Raw genomic sequence first — 19,800 nt, forward strand, 5'->3', positions numbered from 1 at the left:
CCTGGGGAACCTCACCCACTTCCGGTTTCTCTTTATCTGAGGCCATCCAAGAGCCCCGCTTCGTAGCTCTCTGGTGCTGTCAGCCAACTGCAGGCAAGTGGACTTAAGAACTCATCTCCTTGCTTGCATGCAGGGCACTCCTGTTCGACTCCCAGCACCACACAGTCCACCAAGCGCAGAACCAGGAGCAGCCCCAGCACCACGGGGTATAGCCCAACCTTCCCTCCCACACACAAATGACTGGGGATGTGGTGCAAGCAGCAGAACATATGCTACGACTGTGCCAGGCCCTGGGTTCCATCCTCAGCACTGAGCACCGCAAGCACTGACTCGCGAAGAAATTTCAAAATAAAGAAGTCATCCAAAAGGTTCTGAACCAAGGAGCCAAGCTTAGAGCACTTCCATGCTGAGCCCTTTCAAACCCTGGCTCCCTGCCCACAGACTCACAAGTCCGCACTGTGAGTCCTACTCTGGGATCGATGCATTCCCCATGCCACCAGCCTAACTCACCACGGCAGGCCTTTCCCACTCACCTCGCGCCTCTTGCCTTCATTCTTGCTGTACTTGGAGAAAAGGCTGCTGAAGAAGTTGCCACAGCAGCATGCCACATGCACCAGCGGCCCTTCTTTCCCGAGGCTCAGGCCCGAGGACACCACGAGAACGAGGGTGACGGTCTTGATGAGCAGGGTCCACTTCCCCAAGTAGCCCCTGATGATAAACCCACTCAAGATGGTCTTTATCTGGAGCAGGACAGGAACAGGGGGTGAGTGACATCAGTGCACAGCCTCGCTGCAGTGTGGCCTCCTCATCACATGCGAGAGGTCACATCCGTCTTTGACCTTAGCTTCAATTTTATATTAATGGAATATGGCGCTAACATGCGATTTGAAACTAATGGACACGTGAAAAGACTTTCCAGTCAGTCTCCAGACACAACAATACGAACAGAATAAGCAAATAGCAAAGACACTTTTTTTGGTTTTGTTTTGGGGACCACACCCAGAGATGCTCAAGGGTTCCTCCTGGCTCTACACTCACGGATCACTCTTGGCAGGGCTCAGGAGACCATATGGCATGTCGGGGATTGAACTCGGGTCAGTTGCATGCAGGGCAAGCGCCTTACCCACTGTACTATGACTCTGGCCCCAGCAAGATTACTTTTTATCCTGCTCACATCGTCTCTGATACATCAAAGAGCGATACACACCGCTGGGTTTTAGCCATTTCTTTTTGACAATGAAAGGACATCCAAAATACAGGGATGGGAGCTGCCTACTGCTGTAATAGAACAAAACCAAGGAAGCTGCACTTTAGGGGCAGGTCGGCAAATAACGGCCCATGGACCAAGGCCAGTCCGTTGCCCATTTCCTGGAACCTGTGGGCTCAAGTGTGCTTTCCACATTTTAACATAAAGTATGAAAACAAGCCTACTCACCTACCAGTGGAACAAATGCAACTGAAGCCTTTTGCATACCAGTGAAAAGGTTCAATTTTGCTTCTTGGCTTACAAGCCTAAAATACTGAGTCTCTCTGGGCTGGAGAAAGAGTATAGGTCAGGAAAGCGTTTGCCTTCCATTCAGCTGACCTGGGTTCGAACCCCATCACTGCCAGGAGAGACGCCTGAGCAGAGTCAGGAACAGCCCTTCAGTATCACTGGGTTTGGCCCCCAAACTTTTGTTTAAAGTTTTAACTTGAAAAAATAAATAAAAATTAAAAAACTGACCCAGGGGGATTGGAGAGATAGACAGTATAGCAGGGAGGGTGCTTGTCTTACATGCAGCTGAGCTAGGTTCCATCTGCAGCATCCCATAAGGTCCCCCAAGCACTGCCAGGGGTAATTCCTGAGTGCAGAGCTAGGGGTAACCCCTAGTCATCACCAGGTATGACCCCTGAACAAAAACAAGCAAAAATAATGACTCTGTTCTTGTCAGGAAAAGTTTGCTGTAGACTGCTGTGGGCAATGGGTATACAGATGTTTACTGTCCAATTATTTCCACTTTGCTCTATGTTTGAAAAATGCCTACTACACTGCTGGAAAAATTCATTCAACATTCTAATAATATGCCTCCAGGTAACCAAAAGGGGTAAGATTCTCCCACCCCCACCACACCCCCCCCACACACACGCACACACATATACTCAGTATTCTTTTGAATCTAGAAGCATCCCGGATAGCTAAACGACCTCTTTACATTCAATTTCTCCCACCACTGGCCAAAAGATGTGAATGAATATATACTACTGAGTTGGCAACTCATAACCTGTGACCCTAAGATTCCTTGGACACAGACTCAGCCAATGAAACGCATCTCCTGTACGACAATATGTAATGAACAACGCTAGCTCTGGTCAGTGTTGAGACATTTCTAAGTCTTCAACATGCTTCTTGGTGGGCACCACTCTGCCACATAAACCAAAGTCTCAAATGGCTGTGTCAGTCATCCTGAATCTTGGAGTCACGTGGGAACTCAGACATCAGTGGCACTGCTCTGACGGTCCTGGGCAGGTGGCCCTGTGTAGCTTGTCCAGGCGGGTCTGAAGTGTCACTCAGGCGGAAAGCCCCGATTTTGCTCCTGAGTGGAGCAGACATTGGGAACAAGGAGTTGTTCAATATTTAAGGGCTGGCCCTGAAACACTTCTGGCCACTGCTGTCTCTTTTAGTGGTTTGGGAAGGACTTTGCAGCACATTCATCTTCAATGTTTTTCCCTATTTTTTGGTACCAGCTATGAGTGAATTGTTTGCGTCTCAGAAATCTGTGTCCTTAATTCAAGGAGAAACAGACAAAGCAATCGAGGGTGAGGCACTTCCGGAGAACTCAATCACCTCTTTGAGAACACGCAAGGAATTCCTGGAAGGAGTCTTTAACTAATGCAAGACAAACTATCGGTGGTGAGACACGTCTCCAACTAGCGGTGGCCTATTTCAGCCTGAGCTCTGGGGAGCACAGAGCCCTTTATTTAAGGGATGCTTTATTATGCCTGCCACAATTCTGCCCTTTTGTGTTGCTTCGAATAAAATTATCTATAATTTTTTGTCAGTTAGTTAATGTGAATTGGGACCCTAGGGTCCAGTTTAAAAGCATAATCGCATTGAGAAAATTACAAGCATCTAAATTACCTGAGCCTTTGCCAATCATGACATGCGGCTGAAGTGAACACTGTACTAGGTTTCCCGTAATTCTCTGCAATGCTTTTATACAATTGTCATGATGGAATTAGGAAGACAAGCAAGCGCACTCATCCCCAGTAGCTGCCTCAATCCAATCACTTGCTCTAATTTGAATTATTAGAGACTGAAACAAGCTTTAACGGCAGCAGAGTTGGGGCTTTGAGGGGTTCGCTTAAGAGCCCTTCTGGTAAATCATGATTCGTAGGAGTGTCCTTGTTTGGGAGTGAACTGAAACATCAACTCAAAGTAAGTTGGCAGAGGACGGGATTTCTCACATACTGCTAGTGGCTCTGAGCGAGGCCATGGCAGAGGGGTCATGCCTTCGGTGGCCAGTTCTCTCGAAAGGCCCAGTCTAAGAGCTCTGGCGCTCCAGCTTTCAAGGTGCTTTAGAGCACTTCTACAAGCACGGTGATTACATGGAAAGATCTTTTCCCTAACTTTGCTTTTTCGGGGGGGGGGGGGGGGGGGGGATGGGAGAGCAGCCGCTGTACTATCACTCCGGTCCTAACTTTGCATTTTTAAAACTGTCTCTGGGGGCTGAAGCGATAGCACAGCAGGTAGGGCGTTTGCTTTGCATGCGGCCGACCCGGGTTCTATTCCCAGCATCCCATATGGTCACCTGAGCACCGCCAGGGGTAATTCCTGAGTGCAGAGCCAGGAGTAGCCCCTGTGCATCGCCAGGTGTGACCCAAAAAGAAAAAAAAAACTGTCTCTGAAGGCCATTGTAAGTAAGTAGAAAGAAGGTAATAACGTATTGCTTACTGCCATTGTAAGTACGCTGAATGTTCTAGAAGCTCGGGAAACTGAGCAGCAGAAGTGCTGTGCCTTCAAGGTTTCTTAGTATAGTACCAGCCACACGGTAGCTTGTGATGACCTCTAAGGGTGGGCACGTTTCCTACAGAGCTTGGCTGGTGTTCCGAGCTAACAGGAAGGCCCTCTGGGCTCTGACTTAGTGGAGAGCTGTCTGTTCAGAGTACGTATTACTCCGCCCTATCCCCTAAGAGTTGGGGTAGGGAATAGAATCTTAGGGTGGGAATTGGGGGCTCTGATCTAGTAACAGTGAAAGTTTTGCTACCACTGAGTCATCGCCATCAACGTTTGGTTGCAAACTCTCCTTGGGGCTCCTGATATGCTGGGAGATGACTGATTGTCGCCTGTTTCACAGGGGGATAAACTGCCACATGCTGACACACGCTGCCAAGAACATTAATCAAACCGTCCAGGGACCTGCTGCTAACTGGGAGAAAGACAAGCCCGGGTTCCTCTGAAAGTGGGGTGGTGGCTTCCTCGTGGAACCTTCGTCCTGCTCCCCCTGTTCATTTCCCTGCCTTTCCTGTGGCTTCCGGCATGAGTGCATCGCTTTGGGAGTTGCTGTTTCCCAGCACTGCTTTGTGGAGACTTCACCGATTCCTGATCAGCTTCCTTTCCACACTGGCCGCAGCAGTGAGCTCCTGGCCCTGGGTTCACATAAGAGAGTCTGTGCTTCTTAAATTTCAGCCTCTTGCTCTGGAGAGAGACTGAGCACGGTCAGTCCCTTCTGGGCTGCTGAGATGTGCCCTCCTGGCCTCGAACTTGAGCTTAGCACCTGTGCGGGGCAGATACGCTGCCCCTGGCATATGGCGCCACTGTGTCCCAACACCCCACTGGCTGTCTGCATCTGCCTGAGAGGCTCCAAGGTACATACTGCTGGGAGCTGAGTGCCAGTTCCTCTCTGTGACATTGCAGGCACCTCAGTAGGGCTCCTGTTTCCAAAGCAGGCAACGTGCAGTCAATGGGTGGCATGGTTTTGATGACATTTCTTTGGCTGTCCCATATGACATCTCTGAGCAATGGACCTTTGTGGGCTCCCATGTGCCACTTCGCACAGGCTGGGATTTGGGGGGTGGTGTGCTCGTGCTGACCTGGAGAGATACTGGCAAGACTGAAGAGACGAGTTCCGAGCATGAGTCATTGCCAGTTCGGCGAATCATGGGGCTGAATGTGTCCTGTCTTGCTTTCTGGCCTTGTTTCCTGACAAGCGGACTGTGGATGGGCATCTTCTCTGTGCCCACATGGAGAAGCAGAAACTGCTCCATCATCTCCTGCCAGCTTGGCATCCTGCACAGTGGTGAGTTCCCCATCTCAGGAAGCATGTAAGCAGGTGCTATGCAGGGAGCCCCCAGGACCTGGTGGGTGTTCCTCCACGAGAAAATTCATGTTTGTCTCCTCTTGAGCTTTTCTTTTGATGATACTTAAAATTCCTCCAGCCCCATCTAGGAATTGCCAGAACAGCCATCGGCATGAGGAGGCCCCCCAGAGTATGAGGGGTAGAGACTACCATGGGCCCCTGCCAGAGCTGGTCATGTCTTGCAAGTGCTCCTCCCCTTCCCACAGCACCACTGAGGCGGCCACGAAGCACACTGGTCAGGGAAGGAAGGGAGACCGTTATCTCGCCTTCTGCCACCCTGGTCAGTGCTGTACTCGGAGGGGCGGGGGATCCGCGCGATTCTCGGCTCTCTCCCTGGAGACCCCACCTAGGTGTCAGCCTGTTCTAGAACCTTCCCCTCAACTGTTGAGGCTACTGCCCTGTTCCTCTGGGTACATGCAGGTAAACAGAACGTTTCTGAGACCCTGAAGCCCACAGAGAGTGCACAGAGCTACTCTTCCACCCTTCTTTCCGCTAACTCAGGGCAGCTTTCTGGGCCAGAGTCATGGCGCGCGGCATGTGTGGTTAAGGAGCTCCCACACCACCAAAGACAAAGGTGGAATGGTGGGCAACAGCCACAGGGCTGAAGGCCTGAAGGCAGATGGCGGGGTCCACTCCCAGCTGGGCAGCTGGGCCACCCTGGGCAACTGATACCAGTACCTGAATTTCGTCCCCCACCCCACCCCCTGCTGAGTCCCTCTCGGGAGCCTCATGGACCCTGGAACACAAGTGCCACAGAAATCTTTGCTTGTCTTGTAACTGGAGCCTGGACCACAGGACCACACTCACCTCTGGGATTCCGGAGCCACAGGCATAGGGCGCAAACACTCGCACCAGGGACACGGCCAGAAACGCGAAAAGCAAAGCCCACAGCGTATACATCAGGTAGTTGAGGATGTACGCGCTGGCACCCTGAAGAAGAGGCAGAACACAAAGACATGTGACAGCTGAGCCCTATCCGTTCCAGAAGCTTCTCTCCCTCCCCATGTCGACAAGCACCGAGTGGCCCTCTGGGGTACTCGCTATCACCTGTGCCACAGTGGCACACGCCCTGCAGCTCAGATGATTCTCCAGGCGCGGGAGACAAGGCTGCACTGTGGGCTGGGGAGACGAGATGGGGAGCTTGGCCTCATCTCCCCGGTGTGTGCCGGCCTCCCCCAACTTCCATAAAGGCCAGTGGCAGGGCACCGCAAGCCACTGTGCCTCCAACAAGTGGGAGCCCAAGTCTGTAATTCAGCTCCTCAAAACTAAGCCCACTGTTGGGGGCAGAGCAGTAGCACAGAGGGTAGGATGCTTGCCTTGCATGCAGTCAACCCGGGTTTCGATCCCCGGCATCCCATATGGTTCCCCAAGCAATCCCTGAGTGCATCGCTAGGAGTAGCCCCAGAGTCTTGTGGAGTGTGGCTCCAAAACAAATTCCCCCAAAGGTGACCCCACCAAGCCCTGGTGGCTGCAATCCTGGAGGCGGCCCGCACTGCAGGGCTGGAGCAGCGTGGCCTCAGGCCGTGGCACTGAAACCACCCACCCCGTTGGCTGAGTAATGGCCTTGGAGGCCCAGGAACACCTTGTACCATCACCTGGGCATGTGAGCCCTGCACCCATAGCCTCGGCCCTTCCAGGGCACTGGGTACGAATGCAGACTCCCAGGTCCACCCAGAGTTGGGACCAAGAACTCCCGGAGGGCAGGCCAGCAAATGAGTATGAGCAAGCTCCCTGGGTACCCTGGGGGAAGCAGCAGGGGGGGGAAACCCCATCATCTCTTCCTCCTCCCTGACTTTCACTTTCTGAACCAAGGGCACTATCCATATCATGGAGGCTGCACACTTGGTCTGCTTCATGTCACCTACTAGTCGGACCCGAGACACGACCACATGTGTGTCTGTTATGAGCAAACACTCTGTCCTGAAGACAGTCCTTCTCTACCCAGTCCCATGGAGTCACACCAGACAGTGAGAAATCCGGCAGCTGGGGACACTTCACTCACTTAGTGAAGGTTCTGTCTGAAGACTGAAAATAACTTCTGACCCTTGCGCACAGTAATTCTTTGAATCAATGTATAAATCTTTAAAAAAAAGTGGCTGGAAGGAGTAACGGCCATACTTTTCCCCCCTTCAAAAAAAAAAAGGTTTTGCAAGCAGAAAAAAAGAAATAAAATATGGCACCCGGCCAAGTCTGCCTGCCCGGCCCCATCAACCCAAGGAGAGAATTTATTTTTAAAAGTAATGGAGAACACTGAGAACGTGTGAGATTTCAAGATCCATGTCTACTTCTGAGATTTGAAGGAATTAATTTTCAACTCCATTGGGAGAGGGGTTTAGCAAAATGGCAAAGTGCATTCCAAATGTCTTCAGCTGTGGTAAGTCAATCGAGCAAAAGAGGGTGGGCGAGAGAAGAGATGTATAAATAGATGATTATATCTATCTTCCAGGAATATTCCAGCTCAAACGGTCCTCACATTACCCCCTAATAAGAATCTTGGCAACCAAGCTCCAGCTCCCACGGGCTTCTGATTGCTCAGTGACCTACAGTCACCAGTAAACTGGGTTAGAACTGAACCATTTCCTAAGACATGACTTGGAAACACATCTGCAACTCGAAGTGCTATGAAGGCAAGCACCCAGTCTGGAATTCACCTCTGTACCCCCTGATCCTGGGACACTGCCCATTCAGAGGACCCACAAACCCCAACTCTAATGCACTCATAAAAGGCATGGGAAGATGGCAAGAACAATGACACAGCTCACACCTCACACCTCCAAGGACGGCATCATCGAAGACAGGGAAAAAAAACAATCTGGGTAATGATCCAAAACAGTTTGGTCAAGTTGTATATAAATAAGAATCCCCATACAAGATATGCAGGGGAAAGGGGGTTGGCGGTCAAATGGTGTAGCCATTTTGGAAGTCTGCCAATTTCTCAAAAATTCAAGACATATAACGGCCATGTAACGCAACCATCCCACTCTTAGGTATGTAGTGAAGAGAAACCAAAACCCACACTCACACAGAAATGTGTACACAAATACGCAAAGCACAATCATCCATGACAATACAGAAGCTGAAAACAACCGAGGCTCATCTGCTGATGCTGTCTAAGACACAGGGCAGATTCAGACCATGGAAGAGGATGGAGCCAATGAAATGAACCAAGAACCAATTTATGTAGCAACGTGCAGAAACCTAGAAATCCTGGCGCTGAAGAAAGAATCCAGACACACAAGCCCGAGTGCAGTGTACGTGAATGTCTGGAATTGGGGATGGAGGGGTGACAGAAGCAGATAGCAGGTTGGTGGCTTTTGGGGAGTGATGGATGTGGGGAATGGCAGATAATGGGTATATGGTTTCTTTGAGAGTAAATAAATGTTCTAAAATGAAATTGTGGAGCTGGGGGAACAACTGTGAATAGAGAATATTAAATTTTTCTTAATAAATCAGTTATTGAAAAAAAAGTCACAGGAAACTTGAAGGCATAAAAACACAATTTCTTTTTGCTTGCTTTTACTTGAGGGCCACACAGTGCTCAGGACTTACTCCTGGCTCTGCATTCAGGGATCACGGCTGGCAGGGCTCGAGGGACCCTATACGGTACCAGGGATTGAACCTGGGCCAGCCATGTGCAAGGCAAGTGCCTTATCTGCTGTACTCTCACTCTCCAGCCCCCCAAAAATCCTATTTCTGCAGCATGAGCACTCATTCCAAGGCCAAAGACAAGAGAGCTCAATGGGCTGGCATGCATACCTTCTCATGAGCAGGCCCTAGGTTCGAGTCACAGCACTACACAGTCCCCCAGTACTTCCAGGAGTGAGCCTAGAGCACCATCCCAAGAGTAGTCCCCAGCATCTGCAGTGTGACTCCCTCCCACTATCAGGACAGAAAGTCAAACATAAGGACTAAAACACAGTCGGGCCTCAACACAGAAACAGAAAAATGCTTGTAGGGAGGGCTCATCAGTGCCATTAGTGCCATGTGAATGCTCCGGAGTGTAGACACCCGCCCCCTGCTGACGGACAAGTAGACCTGCATGGATCATGAGGCGAGACAGGGCCTGGTCGTGTGTGGGAACCGGTCAGGAAGGGTTTCCTAAGGTTGTGGGGAAGCCCAGAGTGAAGAGACCATCTTCAGGACAGTGATAGCTCCAACACTGTCCCGAGCCGAGGCCCCAAATACCTACCTCCGACTGATTCACCAGGAGCTCTGACCATTTCTGCCACAGCGGACACTTGTCTCTGTCCTCAAAAGTGGTCTCGTTGGAGGTCCAGCAGCACTGCTCGTGGCTGTACCAGAAGGCCGAGAGGCACACGCCCTCCTTCAGGTCGGTCATCCAGTCCACGGCCAGATCGATGACCCCAGCCAGGGTGCCTGGAAGTAGCAGACAGGAAGCGCGCAAGAGCCATCACCCGCTTGTAAATCTTCAACTGTACCTCATGGTGTTTCACTAACAAAATTTTTTTTAAAAATGTAAATGATGGAGAATGGGCACTGGTGGAGGGATGGGTACTGGATCATTGTACAACTAAAACCCAAGCACAAAAATTTTTAAGTCTACAACTGTACCTCGTGGTGTTTCACTAACAAAAATTTTAAAAAAATAAAAAAAGAATGAAAGGGGAAAAAAAGAGCCATCACCCACCAGGAAGCTGCAGCCTTTCCAGAATCATCTATTCCAGCCTTTGAGGAAACCAGGAAATATATGTTTTCAGGCTTTTCCAATTGAGGGATCCTGATTCCAGCATCAGCTGCTCACCTACAGCACCACGGGGTACCCCCTTGGCACCACTGCCCACCATCCATACCGTTAAAGCACGCAACTCCCCAGGTCTCTACTGCACCATTTGGGGCAGCCCCTTCCCCATATCCGGCTTCTAGCTCAGGCATCGCTTCTTCAAGGAAGTCCCCACTGATTTCTCCTCACTCTCCCTTCCATGTCCGGCTGTCCACGGGGTTTGTGTCACGGTGGGGGCCGACCCATACTGCTAGTCCCTGGTTCCCTGCTGTCCAGGAAGAGTGGGCCATGAGTGCCCGGCCTTGTACAGGACTCTATACTGATGGGGAATCACTGACTGCAACGAAGGATTAAAGGAAAACCACAGCACTCAAGATGGGCCAACCACTCATGGGCTGCAGGGTCCCACGCGGGACTCCACGCCGTGGCAGAGAGCAAGGGGAGAAAGACACCGGAGAGAGTCCAGAGGAAGTTCATTCTTCCAAGAGCCTCTGTCCAAGAGAATAAAGGGCCGTGGATGTGTGCATTTCTAGAACCATCGCTCACTGTCGCCCCCTTGTGGAAACAACACAAACAGCCGCCACCAAGCACCCGCAGAAGCAAATCCACTCTGTCCAAAGAAGCAAAGACACATCACCGGGAGTTGGAGCAGTAGCACAGCGGGAAGGGCGTTTGCCTTGCACGCAGCCGACCTAGGTTCGATTCCCAGCATCCCATATGGTCCCCCGAGCACCGCCAGTAGTAATTCCTGAGTGCATCAACCAGGAGTAACTCCTGTGCATCACCGGGTGTGACCCACCGCCCCCCCAAAAAATGAAAAAAGACACATCACGGACTCCATTTCTAGAGAACAGCGGATGAGGCTAACGTAGCAGTACAGGAAATAGATTCTGGGCTGCGGGTGGTGAGGGGGTGGGGGGTGTGGGGGTCTCTGGCTGGAGAGCAACACAGACTTCTCTGGAGCCTGAGGAAGATGTTTGGAGCAGAGGCCGGCCGCACAGCAGAGAGCCACTTAGCTGTGTGCTTCGGCTGGGGGCTTAGTCAACTGCCTCAGTGAATCTGTTTACCACAGATGCTGGGCCGAGGGGGAGATGGAGCCTGGGAAAGTTTGTCAGGGGCAACTCAAGAGGAAAATGCTCTCTATCAGCCCCACGTGACTTGAATCCAGTCAGCAGTCAGGAGGCTGGTCCCCCCCACCCCGCCCAGGCCGGTGTCTGCAGACTGCCCTGGAGTGTAGACATGGCAGGAACTGCAGCTAAGTCCCCTTCCAGCCTCCCTAGGCCTCTGCAGCCAGCTGTCCCTTCCCTGTCCCCCGGGAGCCATTGCACCGCCATCCAGAGACATTATAGAAGAAAGGAACAGGGCCTGCAGAAATTTGGGGACAAGGCCCAACAAGCACCCCCAAATGCCAACCCTCCGCCAGCCTTTCATTTCCAAGCACATTGCCTGACATCGCGTCTTCCTGGCCGGCAGTGCCGGGCTGGGTCTCAGCGCCTTCCGTGGAGCAACAGTGCCACCCAGTGGTCACTCCTGATAAAGGCCCTGCAGAGGCCAGGAGACAGCAGCCTGGGGACCCTGGCCCATGGCAGGCCGGGCAGTGGTGCCACTGGGTCCTGACCACCATCAGCCCCTGGGGCAGCCTGCCAGCTTTCCTCTCAGGTGCTTCCAGACCCAAACAACACTCCCTGCCTTTTGGGTGCAGACAGGCATCCTGCAGGCTACAGTGGAACATTGTAGGCTTAGGCCACTACAATCCAGGTGGTCACAAGACCAACTTTGTCAGGGGCGTGCCACTGTATTTATTCGAGTAGACCCTTCTCCTAGTGGCCAAGGGGAAGTGGGGGGAGGAGGATTCATCTCCACTGGTGTATTCCACTGGCAGTCAGCAGCAGTACACTGCCTTTCAAATGCCTAGAACATTCTTCCTGAAAGGAGTGATGGAAAGAAGTGGGAGTAAAGCCAGAGCGAATAGCAACTCGGTGACAGAACAGCCAAGTAGGCATGTGGTGCTGCAGTTGAGGCCAGCACAGTGCGAAGCGTCTAGCCTAGGGTTCGTCACGCCTCCTTATTTCTCCTTCCTAGGAGCGAAGCGCCTCACAAATCCCTCCTGAAGAAAGACAACAAAACCGATAGCAAATTCCTGCCCACCCCCGAGCCAGGGACACCACCTGCTTCCTACTGCACCGTTTCCCTCACTGACTATTTCTTTCATGGTAGGAGATTTTTTTCTTCTGTGCATCTCTTAGATGTTAATCTCCACAGCCTCCTGAAAGGTGGTAGGATTCAGGAAGCAATTTCCTTGGAGAGCTAGGATCTTCTTATGAAAATAAAAAAAAAATCGGGGGCCAGAGAGACAGTGCAGTGAGTAAGACACTTCCCCTGCCTGTGCCCTACCCGGTTTGATTCCTGGCATCCGATATGGTCCTTTGAGCACTGCCAGGAATGAGCCCTGAGCACCACTGAATATGGCCTCAAAACTAAAAAATAAAAACAGAATAATGAAAGAACAGTTTCCTTCTCCACACACACATTCATTTACTCTGGAAATATCTACTGCTCACCACCACATTTACTGCATGGTGTTGGAGTTAGAAAAGTAAAGGTCACAGAGCCCTCACAGATTAGAACACTGCAAGGGCTGGAGGGATCTCCCCGGACTGACTTCAGGTACTGGGGATGTCTCGCACTGCGTGGAGTGCCTGAGAGTGTTACAGACTCATCCCACACCCTGCCAGTAGGAGCCAAGGCAATTCCATATGCCTTTTAGTATTCGACATCAAATCTTCCTATATTTTCTTGCTTTCTACATAACCAAGTCTGTAGAGCAAAGGAATGTGTTTGTTAAAAACATTCACTGCAAAAGGCTAGAAACACAATCTATTCATCACAGCACTTAGGATAAGAGCCAAGGCATGGAGACAACTCATATGCCCAACTACAGATGAAAGAGTCAAGAAGTCGTGATCTATGCACACAACAGGGTACCACGCAGCTCTAAGAAAATCACGCAACTTGCAGCAATCTAAACGGAACGAGATGAGATCCTGCTGAGTGGAGTCAGTCGGGAGGAAAGGGACAGACCCAGAATGATCTCTCATCAGTGGGACTTAAAGCTACACAGCCAGGGGGCTGGAGCAATAGTGCAGCGGGTAGGGCATTTGCCTTGCACGCAGCCAACCCGAGTTCAATTCCCAGCATCCCATATGGTCCCCTGAGCAACGCCGGGGTAATTCCTCAGTGCAGAGCCAAGAGTAATCCCTGTGCATCGCCAGGTATGACCCAAAAAGCCAAAAAAAAAAAAAAAGGCTACATAGCCAGGGAGCAACTAAGGGTCAAAGGCAACACAGCGGGAGAACTGAGCCACACAACTGAGTTGGGGGTGGGGGTTGAAAGGGAGGGGTGTGGGTTTTGGGGGGAGGAAAGTGGTACATTGGTGATGGTGTGGTGTTGGCACAGGAGACCATCAGCAATAGTACTGTAAATCACAGCATCTTAGTTATTTAAAGATTACATATTGGGGCTGGAGCGATAGCACAGCGGGTAGGGCGTTTGCCTTGTACGCAACCGACCCGGGTTCGATTCCCAGCATCCCATAGGGTCCCCCGAGCACTGCCAGGAGTAATTCCTGAGCACAGAGCCAGGAGTAACCCCTGTGCATCACCGGGTGTGATCCAAAAAGCAAATAAATAAATAACATTACATATTTTTTAAGAAAAGAAAGGACACATGTTTGCAATGCCCTGCAGTGTGGACTGTGCAGAAAGGATCAAACACCCTTATAATCACAGCCTCCAGGGCGGCCGCAGGGGGCCCATGTGTGGCCCAGCGTAGTTGTGACAGGACACATGTATTTTCAATGAGCAAGCAACATGAAAATAATCCTATGCCTGGGAATGAACGATGAACACTCCATGTCGGGCACATACCTGCCAGCAGGCCGATGAGCAGCATCACCGCCCATCCCGACCAGGCGTCCAGCAGGCTCTTGATGAACTCCCATATGGACTCCTTGCTCTTACTCGTTATCTAGAAAGCAAGCAGAGACAGCAGTCGATCCGGATGTCTCCCAGTTCCCGTTCCTCGGGAAACAGAGTTACTGAGAAAATGAATGGCACCGAATTCCCACTTCCATTACTCTCACAGCTTGCTACCACAACGCACAAGTGGGGTTTTCCGGCTCAAAGATGCCAGTGGCATCTCCAATCAATCGGGATCCACCCCACCTCCAATCCACTTAACACGCTGACACCGGCGCTGCAGTTTGTGTTAAAGCAGCCACATTCAAGTGTGAGCCACTGGTGGCAGGCGCCAGGGTCAACACATCCATCTGACACTTCCAAGGAGTGATTTGTTCTCTCTTGATGTTAAGAGCTGCTCTGAAGGGAGACCAGATGGGTCAGTTATTTCCTCGCGGGCCAGCAGGAAATTTCTACAGACCAGCAGCGGTGAAAGGCCAGCTCGCAACAAAGGGAGGAAGTTGGAATTAGCTAGCTGCATGAGGGAGGGGGGGTGCATGCCGGCAGAATGGGTGCGTGGAAGGCACCCCTGTCTTCTTTGAAAGGTCGGCCTCTTCTGAAACCCCCTCCCAGAAGTGTCCCTCCTGACCGAGTCCCTTCACCTGCCACTGGGCCTTCCTGCGCACCAACCAGTGAGCACCTCACGGGTCTGCAACACACCCTGTCACCTCATTGACAGGTCATGGACCTCCCAGATGAGTACACGGGGTCCGCAAATGCACCCCAACAGTCCCTCCAGCCTGAAGGAGACAAGGGTGAGAGGTGATGCCATCTGTCTGGATCCAGGGTCCCCTCCCTGAGACACAGCCCTTCCCCCTACCCCCGAGGTCATAATTATCTGTGATACCATAATTATCTGTGCATCCCGTAAACAGGTCAAGATCTCCGTCCCTCCCACAGAGTGCTATTTTGTGGCCGCCACCTACCTTCCGGTGTCTGTCAGTGTCCCGTGACTTCTCCCGCAGCCAGTCGATGGTGTGGAAGTCCTCGTACGTCCCCACATCAGGGAAGGGCTCATCGAGAAAATCCATCAGGTTCCCCGAGCCACTCATGGCGCCCTCACTGACCATGCTAGAGAGCCCTGGGAGAGAAACACACGGCCGGTCAATAGCAGGCACCCCCGTGAGCACGCGTGGCCACCCCTCCATGCAGCTCGCTCAGTTTGGGTCACAGTCCACAATCCACGTGCCCCGAACCATCCGGCTGTGGATTCCCCTGCCCACAGACTGTGTCCACAGTCTTTTCTGGGGCCTCAGGGTGGCGGGGGCAAGGGCGCTCTGTGGGCTCCCCTGTATTTTATTACTGTTCTGGGGACCACACCCAGTGCTACTGAGGGGCTCAGAGTCACACCTGTGGCTGTCAGAGCAGTGGCAGGGACAGAAGGCAGGTCCCACACATCGCAGGCTCCACGGGCTTAGCTCACCCTTGTGGGCAGGACCCCAGCACAGCAGGGACCAGGCTTGAGCCTCTGCCATCTAGAGCCATTATTTCTATGTACCACAGTGGGTCCTGTTGGGGGAGGGGAGGTCCCCAGAAACCACTGCTCATACCGCCGTCAGTCTTTTCTTGTGTGCGTGCCTCTATTTCACAGGCCCTCAGCACGCAGCTGGCTGATGGTAACCTGTATCAAAGAGACACCCCAGGGGGCTGGAGCAATATCACAGCAGGCAGGCGTTTGCCTTGCATGCAGCCGACCCAGGTTCGATTCCCAGCATCCCATATGGTCCCCCGAGCACCACCAGGATAATTCCTGAGTGTTGAGCCAGGAGTAAACCCTGTGCATCGCCAGGTGTGACCCCTCCCCAAAAAAAGACGCCCCAGAATCCCTTCCATCCTCTGCCAGAAGATGTCTGTGCCCTGGGAGAGGACACAGCTGACTTACTGCAGGCTGTAAGCAGAACCATCCTGTTTCTTTAAAAAAAAAATTGTTATTTAATGACTATTTTTTTTGCTTTTTGGATCACACCCAGCCGATGCTCAGGGGTTACTCCTGGCTCTGCACTCAGGAATCACTCCTGGCAGTGCTTGGGGGACCATATGGGATGCCGGGGATCAAACCTGGGTCGGCCGCGTGCAAGGCAAACGCCCTTCCCGCTGTGCTATTGCTCCAGCCCCTTATTTTGACTTTTTTTGGGGGTCCCACCCGGTGATGCTCAGGGGTTCCTTCTGGCTCTGCACTCAGAAATCACTCCTGGCGGTGCTCAGGGAACCACATGAGATGCTGGGAATTGAACCCAGGTCGGCTACATGCAAGGCAAACACCCTACCCACTGGGATATCGACCCAGCCCCTCATCCTGTTTCTTTCATGCCCAGGTTGTGGTCTTGGGTGAACAGGAGGTGGGTGCAGGCTTACCACTGTTCTTCACTGGAAGCGCAGCAGGCTGGCCTGAGCTAACAGCTCCTCTCCCAGCCAAGTCAGACACCGGCCAGGTCATAGCACCTCTGTACCCACTGCCCAGCCACAGGCCCAACAGACAGTGGGACCAACCTACCCCATCGCATGGCACCTACGAGGCACCCAAGCAGAGGGACTTGGGCAAAGAGCGGGGAACCTCAGTTCCAGACCAAGGACAAAGAAGTGTGAGCCAGAGATGTGCTGAAGACAGGGGCTGCTGGTGACAATGCTGGTGAACGACCTTCCTCATGGCTGTCTGCGCTGGCCCATGGGGAGGTCTCACCCGGGACCCCAGTAAAGTGCAGGGTCATCACGCTGAAGGGTCGCTCTGGAAAAAGTGGCAGAATCACCTTACAAACCATAAAGCAGCCTGAGTGACAGACCCTCTGCGTGACTCTCCTATATTTTTTTGTGGGGGGGGTCACACCTGGTGATGCACAGGAGTTACTCCTGGCAGTGCTCCGGGGACCATATGGGATGCTGGGGATAGAACCCAGGTCGGCCGCATGCAAGGCAAGCCCACAGTGCTATCGCTCTACCCCGACTCTCCTACTTTAAAGCGTCCCACCTTGGAGGGTTGCACCATGCCAAAGTAGAAAGTAGAGCCGTTGCTGAGGACCTGGGCAAGAGTCGGGCAGAGCAGGCACCCAACAGGAACGCCAAGTTCCCTCTCCTTTCTGAGAGCGCAGGTGGCATCCAGCTTGCAGTGGATGGGGTACAGCAACTCTGCTGGGGATTGGCAGCTGAAAACCCAGCCAGCATGGAACAGAACTGCTACCAAAGCGATGGCACAGTGGGCAGGGTGCTAGCTCTGTATACAGCCAACCCTGGTTCCATCCCCAGCACCCTATGTGGTTCCCCAAGCCCCACCGGAAGAGATCCCTGAGCCCAGAGCCAGGAGGAAGCCCTGTGCACCGCCGGGGACAGCACGTGCATGCATTGAGTTGAGGCCCCGAGAGGTGACGGGTCCCTGCTGTTCATTTCGGGGCTCGGCTGTGGCGGTGCCGGGAAGACAGGAGACCCACTTAGTGGAGGATGTGCTGGATCGCCCAGGCCCAGGGCGGGAGATCAGGCACGAGCCCCACTGAGGCCAACTGAGTTCCACTCAATCAATCCAACCACCCGGCTGAGCCACACACCGAGAAAGATCACAGAAAGAGATCTCTGTGAGTCACTGGGCTTCGAAAGGATGTGGCAGCAACAGCCTCCTACAATGCGCAATAGAGACTGTCCTGGTCTATCTCTACTTCTCTCCAAAAGGACTCAGCAGGCACAAGGACCTGTCAGTATTTTATCCAGTCCTTCAAGGCAGGCAAGGACCTGTAGGGCTGATCTCCCGGGAGGCCTGTCACAGCTCATCCCCTGCAAGCCAAGACTGTGTTCCCTCCGTGGATGCCATGGATGGCCGGGCCCTTGACAGCAACTCCGGGTACATTCGCTGCCCTCACAACGCAGTCGGAAGCCTGGCCTTTGGGCACTGGGGTCCTGACACGACAGAACGGTTTCTACAAACAAGCGAGCAGAGTTTCTGGGAGCAGTGAGTACTGGACAGGGTAGAGAAGGGACCCCAGTCCCGGATAATTGCACTTATCGGCATGTCTGATCCCTAATACCAGCAGAGCCCTGGGGCCCCAAGCATGCCAACCGCTCTGCCTGGCCCCCCCTGCACCCCTGTGCCCACAGAGATTGGAGGCTCCTTCCTGACAGTCCAGAGGCTCTCCCTACTCTGCTGTGCTCTTCAAACAAGAGACAATGACCAGTGAACTCTGGTGACACCTCCCCTTCGCACGCACTGAACCCCAATGTCCCCCCACCAGCCCAACACGGCCACCAACGTACTTCTTCAAGCACTTTTTCATCCACTGAATTGAGGGGGGGAACCATAGGGGCAAGTACCCAATCTGATTCAGTTGGGGTTTGGACTTTAGGGCCACACCCAGTTGGGTGCTCGGGAGCTCTTAGTGCTCTGTGCTGGGGAGTCACTCCTGGCAATGGTTGGGGGCCCCTCAACTGTGGCAGGGCTAGAACCTGGGCCTCCCACGTGCAAAGCTTCCACTCAGCCCACTAAGGTCTCAGGCCAGCTCATTTCTTTTTTTTTTTTTAATTTTTATTAGTGAAACTGTACATGAGGTACAGTTATAGACTTACACATATTTGTGCTTGGGTTTCAGTTATACAATGATCGAGTGCCCATCCCTCCACCAGTGCCCATTCTCCACCACCAATGATCCCAGTATCCCTCCCACCCCCCATCGCCCCCATCCCACCCCACCTCTGTGGCAGGGCACTCCCTTTTGTTCTCTCTCTCCTTTTGGGTGTTGCGGTTTGCAAAAGAGGAATTGAGTGGCATTCATGTTTGGTCTGTAGTCTACTTTCAGCATGCATCTCCCATCCTGGGCGGATCTTCCCAACACCCTTTATTTGGTGCTCTCTTCTCTATCTGAGCTGCCTTTACCCCTAGAGTGTGAGGCTTGGCAAGCTCATTTCTGAGGTATGTATTCCTCTCCCAAATCATACCTGGTCCCATTGGCCAGCCGGCTCTCTATCAGCTAAGCCCCATGTGACTTGAATCCAGTCAGGAGTTGGGAGGCTGCTCCCACTGGGCCAGTGTTTGCTGACTGCCCTGGAGTGCAGACATGGCAGGAACTGCAGCTAAAGTCCCCTTCCAGGCCCCTAGGCCTCTGCAACCAGCTGTCCCTTCCCTGCCCCCTGGGAGCCACTGCACTGCCTACCAGAGGGCAGCAAATGCTGCCAACAAAGGGCTGCATGGGAAATCCAGTCAGCTCACTAGCCATGGCTGCACAATGTGCGGGAAGGTCCTTGAAGAATGTCACAATCATGCCAAAGGGGTGAAACCCAGCCTAGAACACTGTCGACCCTGGTTTCCTTACATTTCCTTCCACAGGTCCATCAGTGGGCTGGAGTGATAGCACAGTGGGAGGGCATTTGCCTTGCACGCAGCTGGCCTGGCACAGCCAGGTTCGATTCCTCCGCCCCTCTCGGAGAGACTGGCAAGCTACCAAGAGTATTTTGCCTGCACAGTAAAGCCTAGCAAGCTACCCATGATGTATTTGATATGCCAAACACAGTAACAACAAGTCTCACAATGGAGACGTTACTGGGCCCACTCAAACAAATCGATGAACAACGGGAGGACAGTGCAGTGCAGTGCAGGTCTATCAGGGAGAACCCACAGTGGGTAGCTCTCTGGGGTCAAGGTGTTCCATAACATCTACCAGGCTTCAGGGACCACCTAGGACTGTCCATGGTACCAGAGTCACGAGATGGCCCCCTATTCTCACCAAGCAAC

The 19,800-nt window shown here is 52.6% G+C and overlaps 1 protein-coding gene across 1 annotated transcript in view; it reads right to left on the reverse strand.

The window, feature by feature from the left end:
• Positions 1 to 19,800, reverse strand: part of CLCN4 (chloride voltage-gated channel 4) — a 54,565-nt gene that overhangs the window by 22,865 nt on the left and 11,900 nt on the right. The window contains exons 2-6 of the mRNA XM_056131244.1: positions 15,020 to 15,174; positions 14,004 to 14,103; positions 9,526 to 9,713; positions 6,144 to 6,266; positions 534 to 740 (exon numbers count right to left, since the gene is read on the reverse strand). Of these exons, the coding sequence (XP_055987219.1) occupies positions 534 to 740; positions 6,144 to 6,266; positions 9,526 to 9,713; positions 14,004 to 14,103; positions 15,020 to 15,163 (762 nt within the window). The 5' untranslated portion in view covers positions 15,164 to 15,174. The remainder of the gene's footprint in view (positions 1 to 533; positions 741 to 6,143; positions 6,267 to 9,525; positions 9,714 to 14,003; positions 14,104 to 15,019; positions 15,175 to 19,800) is intronic.

The sequence above is a fragment of the Sorex fumeus genome, unplaced genomic scaffold (assembly GCF_029834395.1).
Source record: "Sorex fumeus unplaced genomic scaffold, SorFum_2.1 ptg000086l, whole genome shotgun sequence".
NCBI classification, from domain to species: domain Eukaryota; kingdom Metazoa; phylum Chordata; class Mammalia; order Eulipotyphla; family Soricidae; genus Sorex; species Sorex fumeus.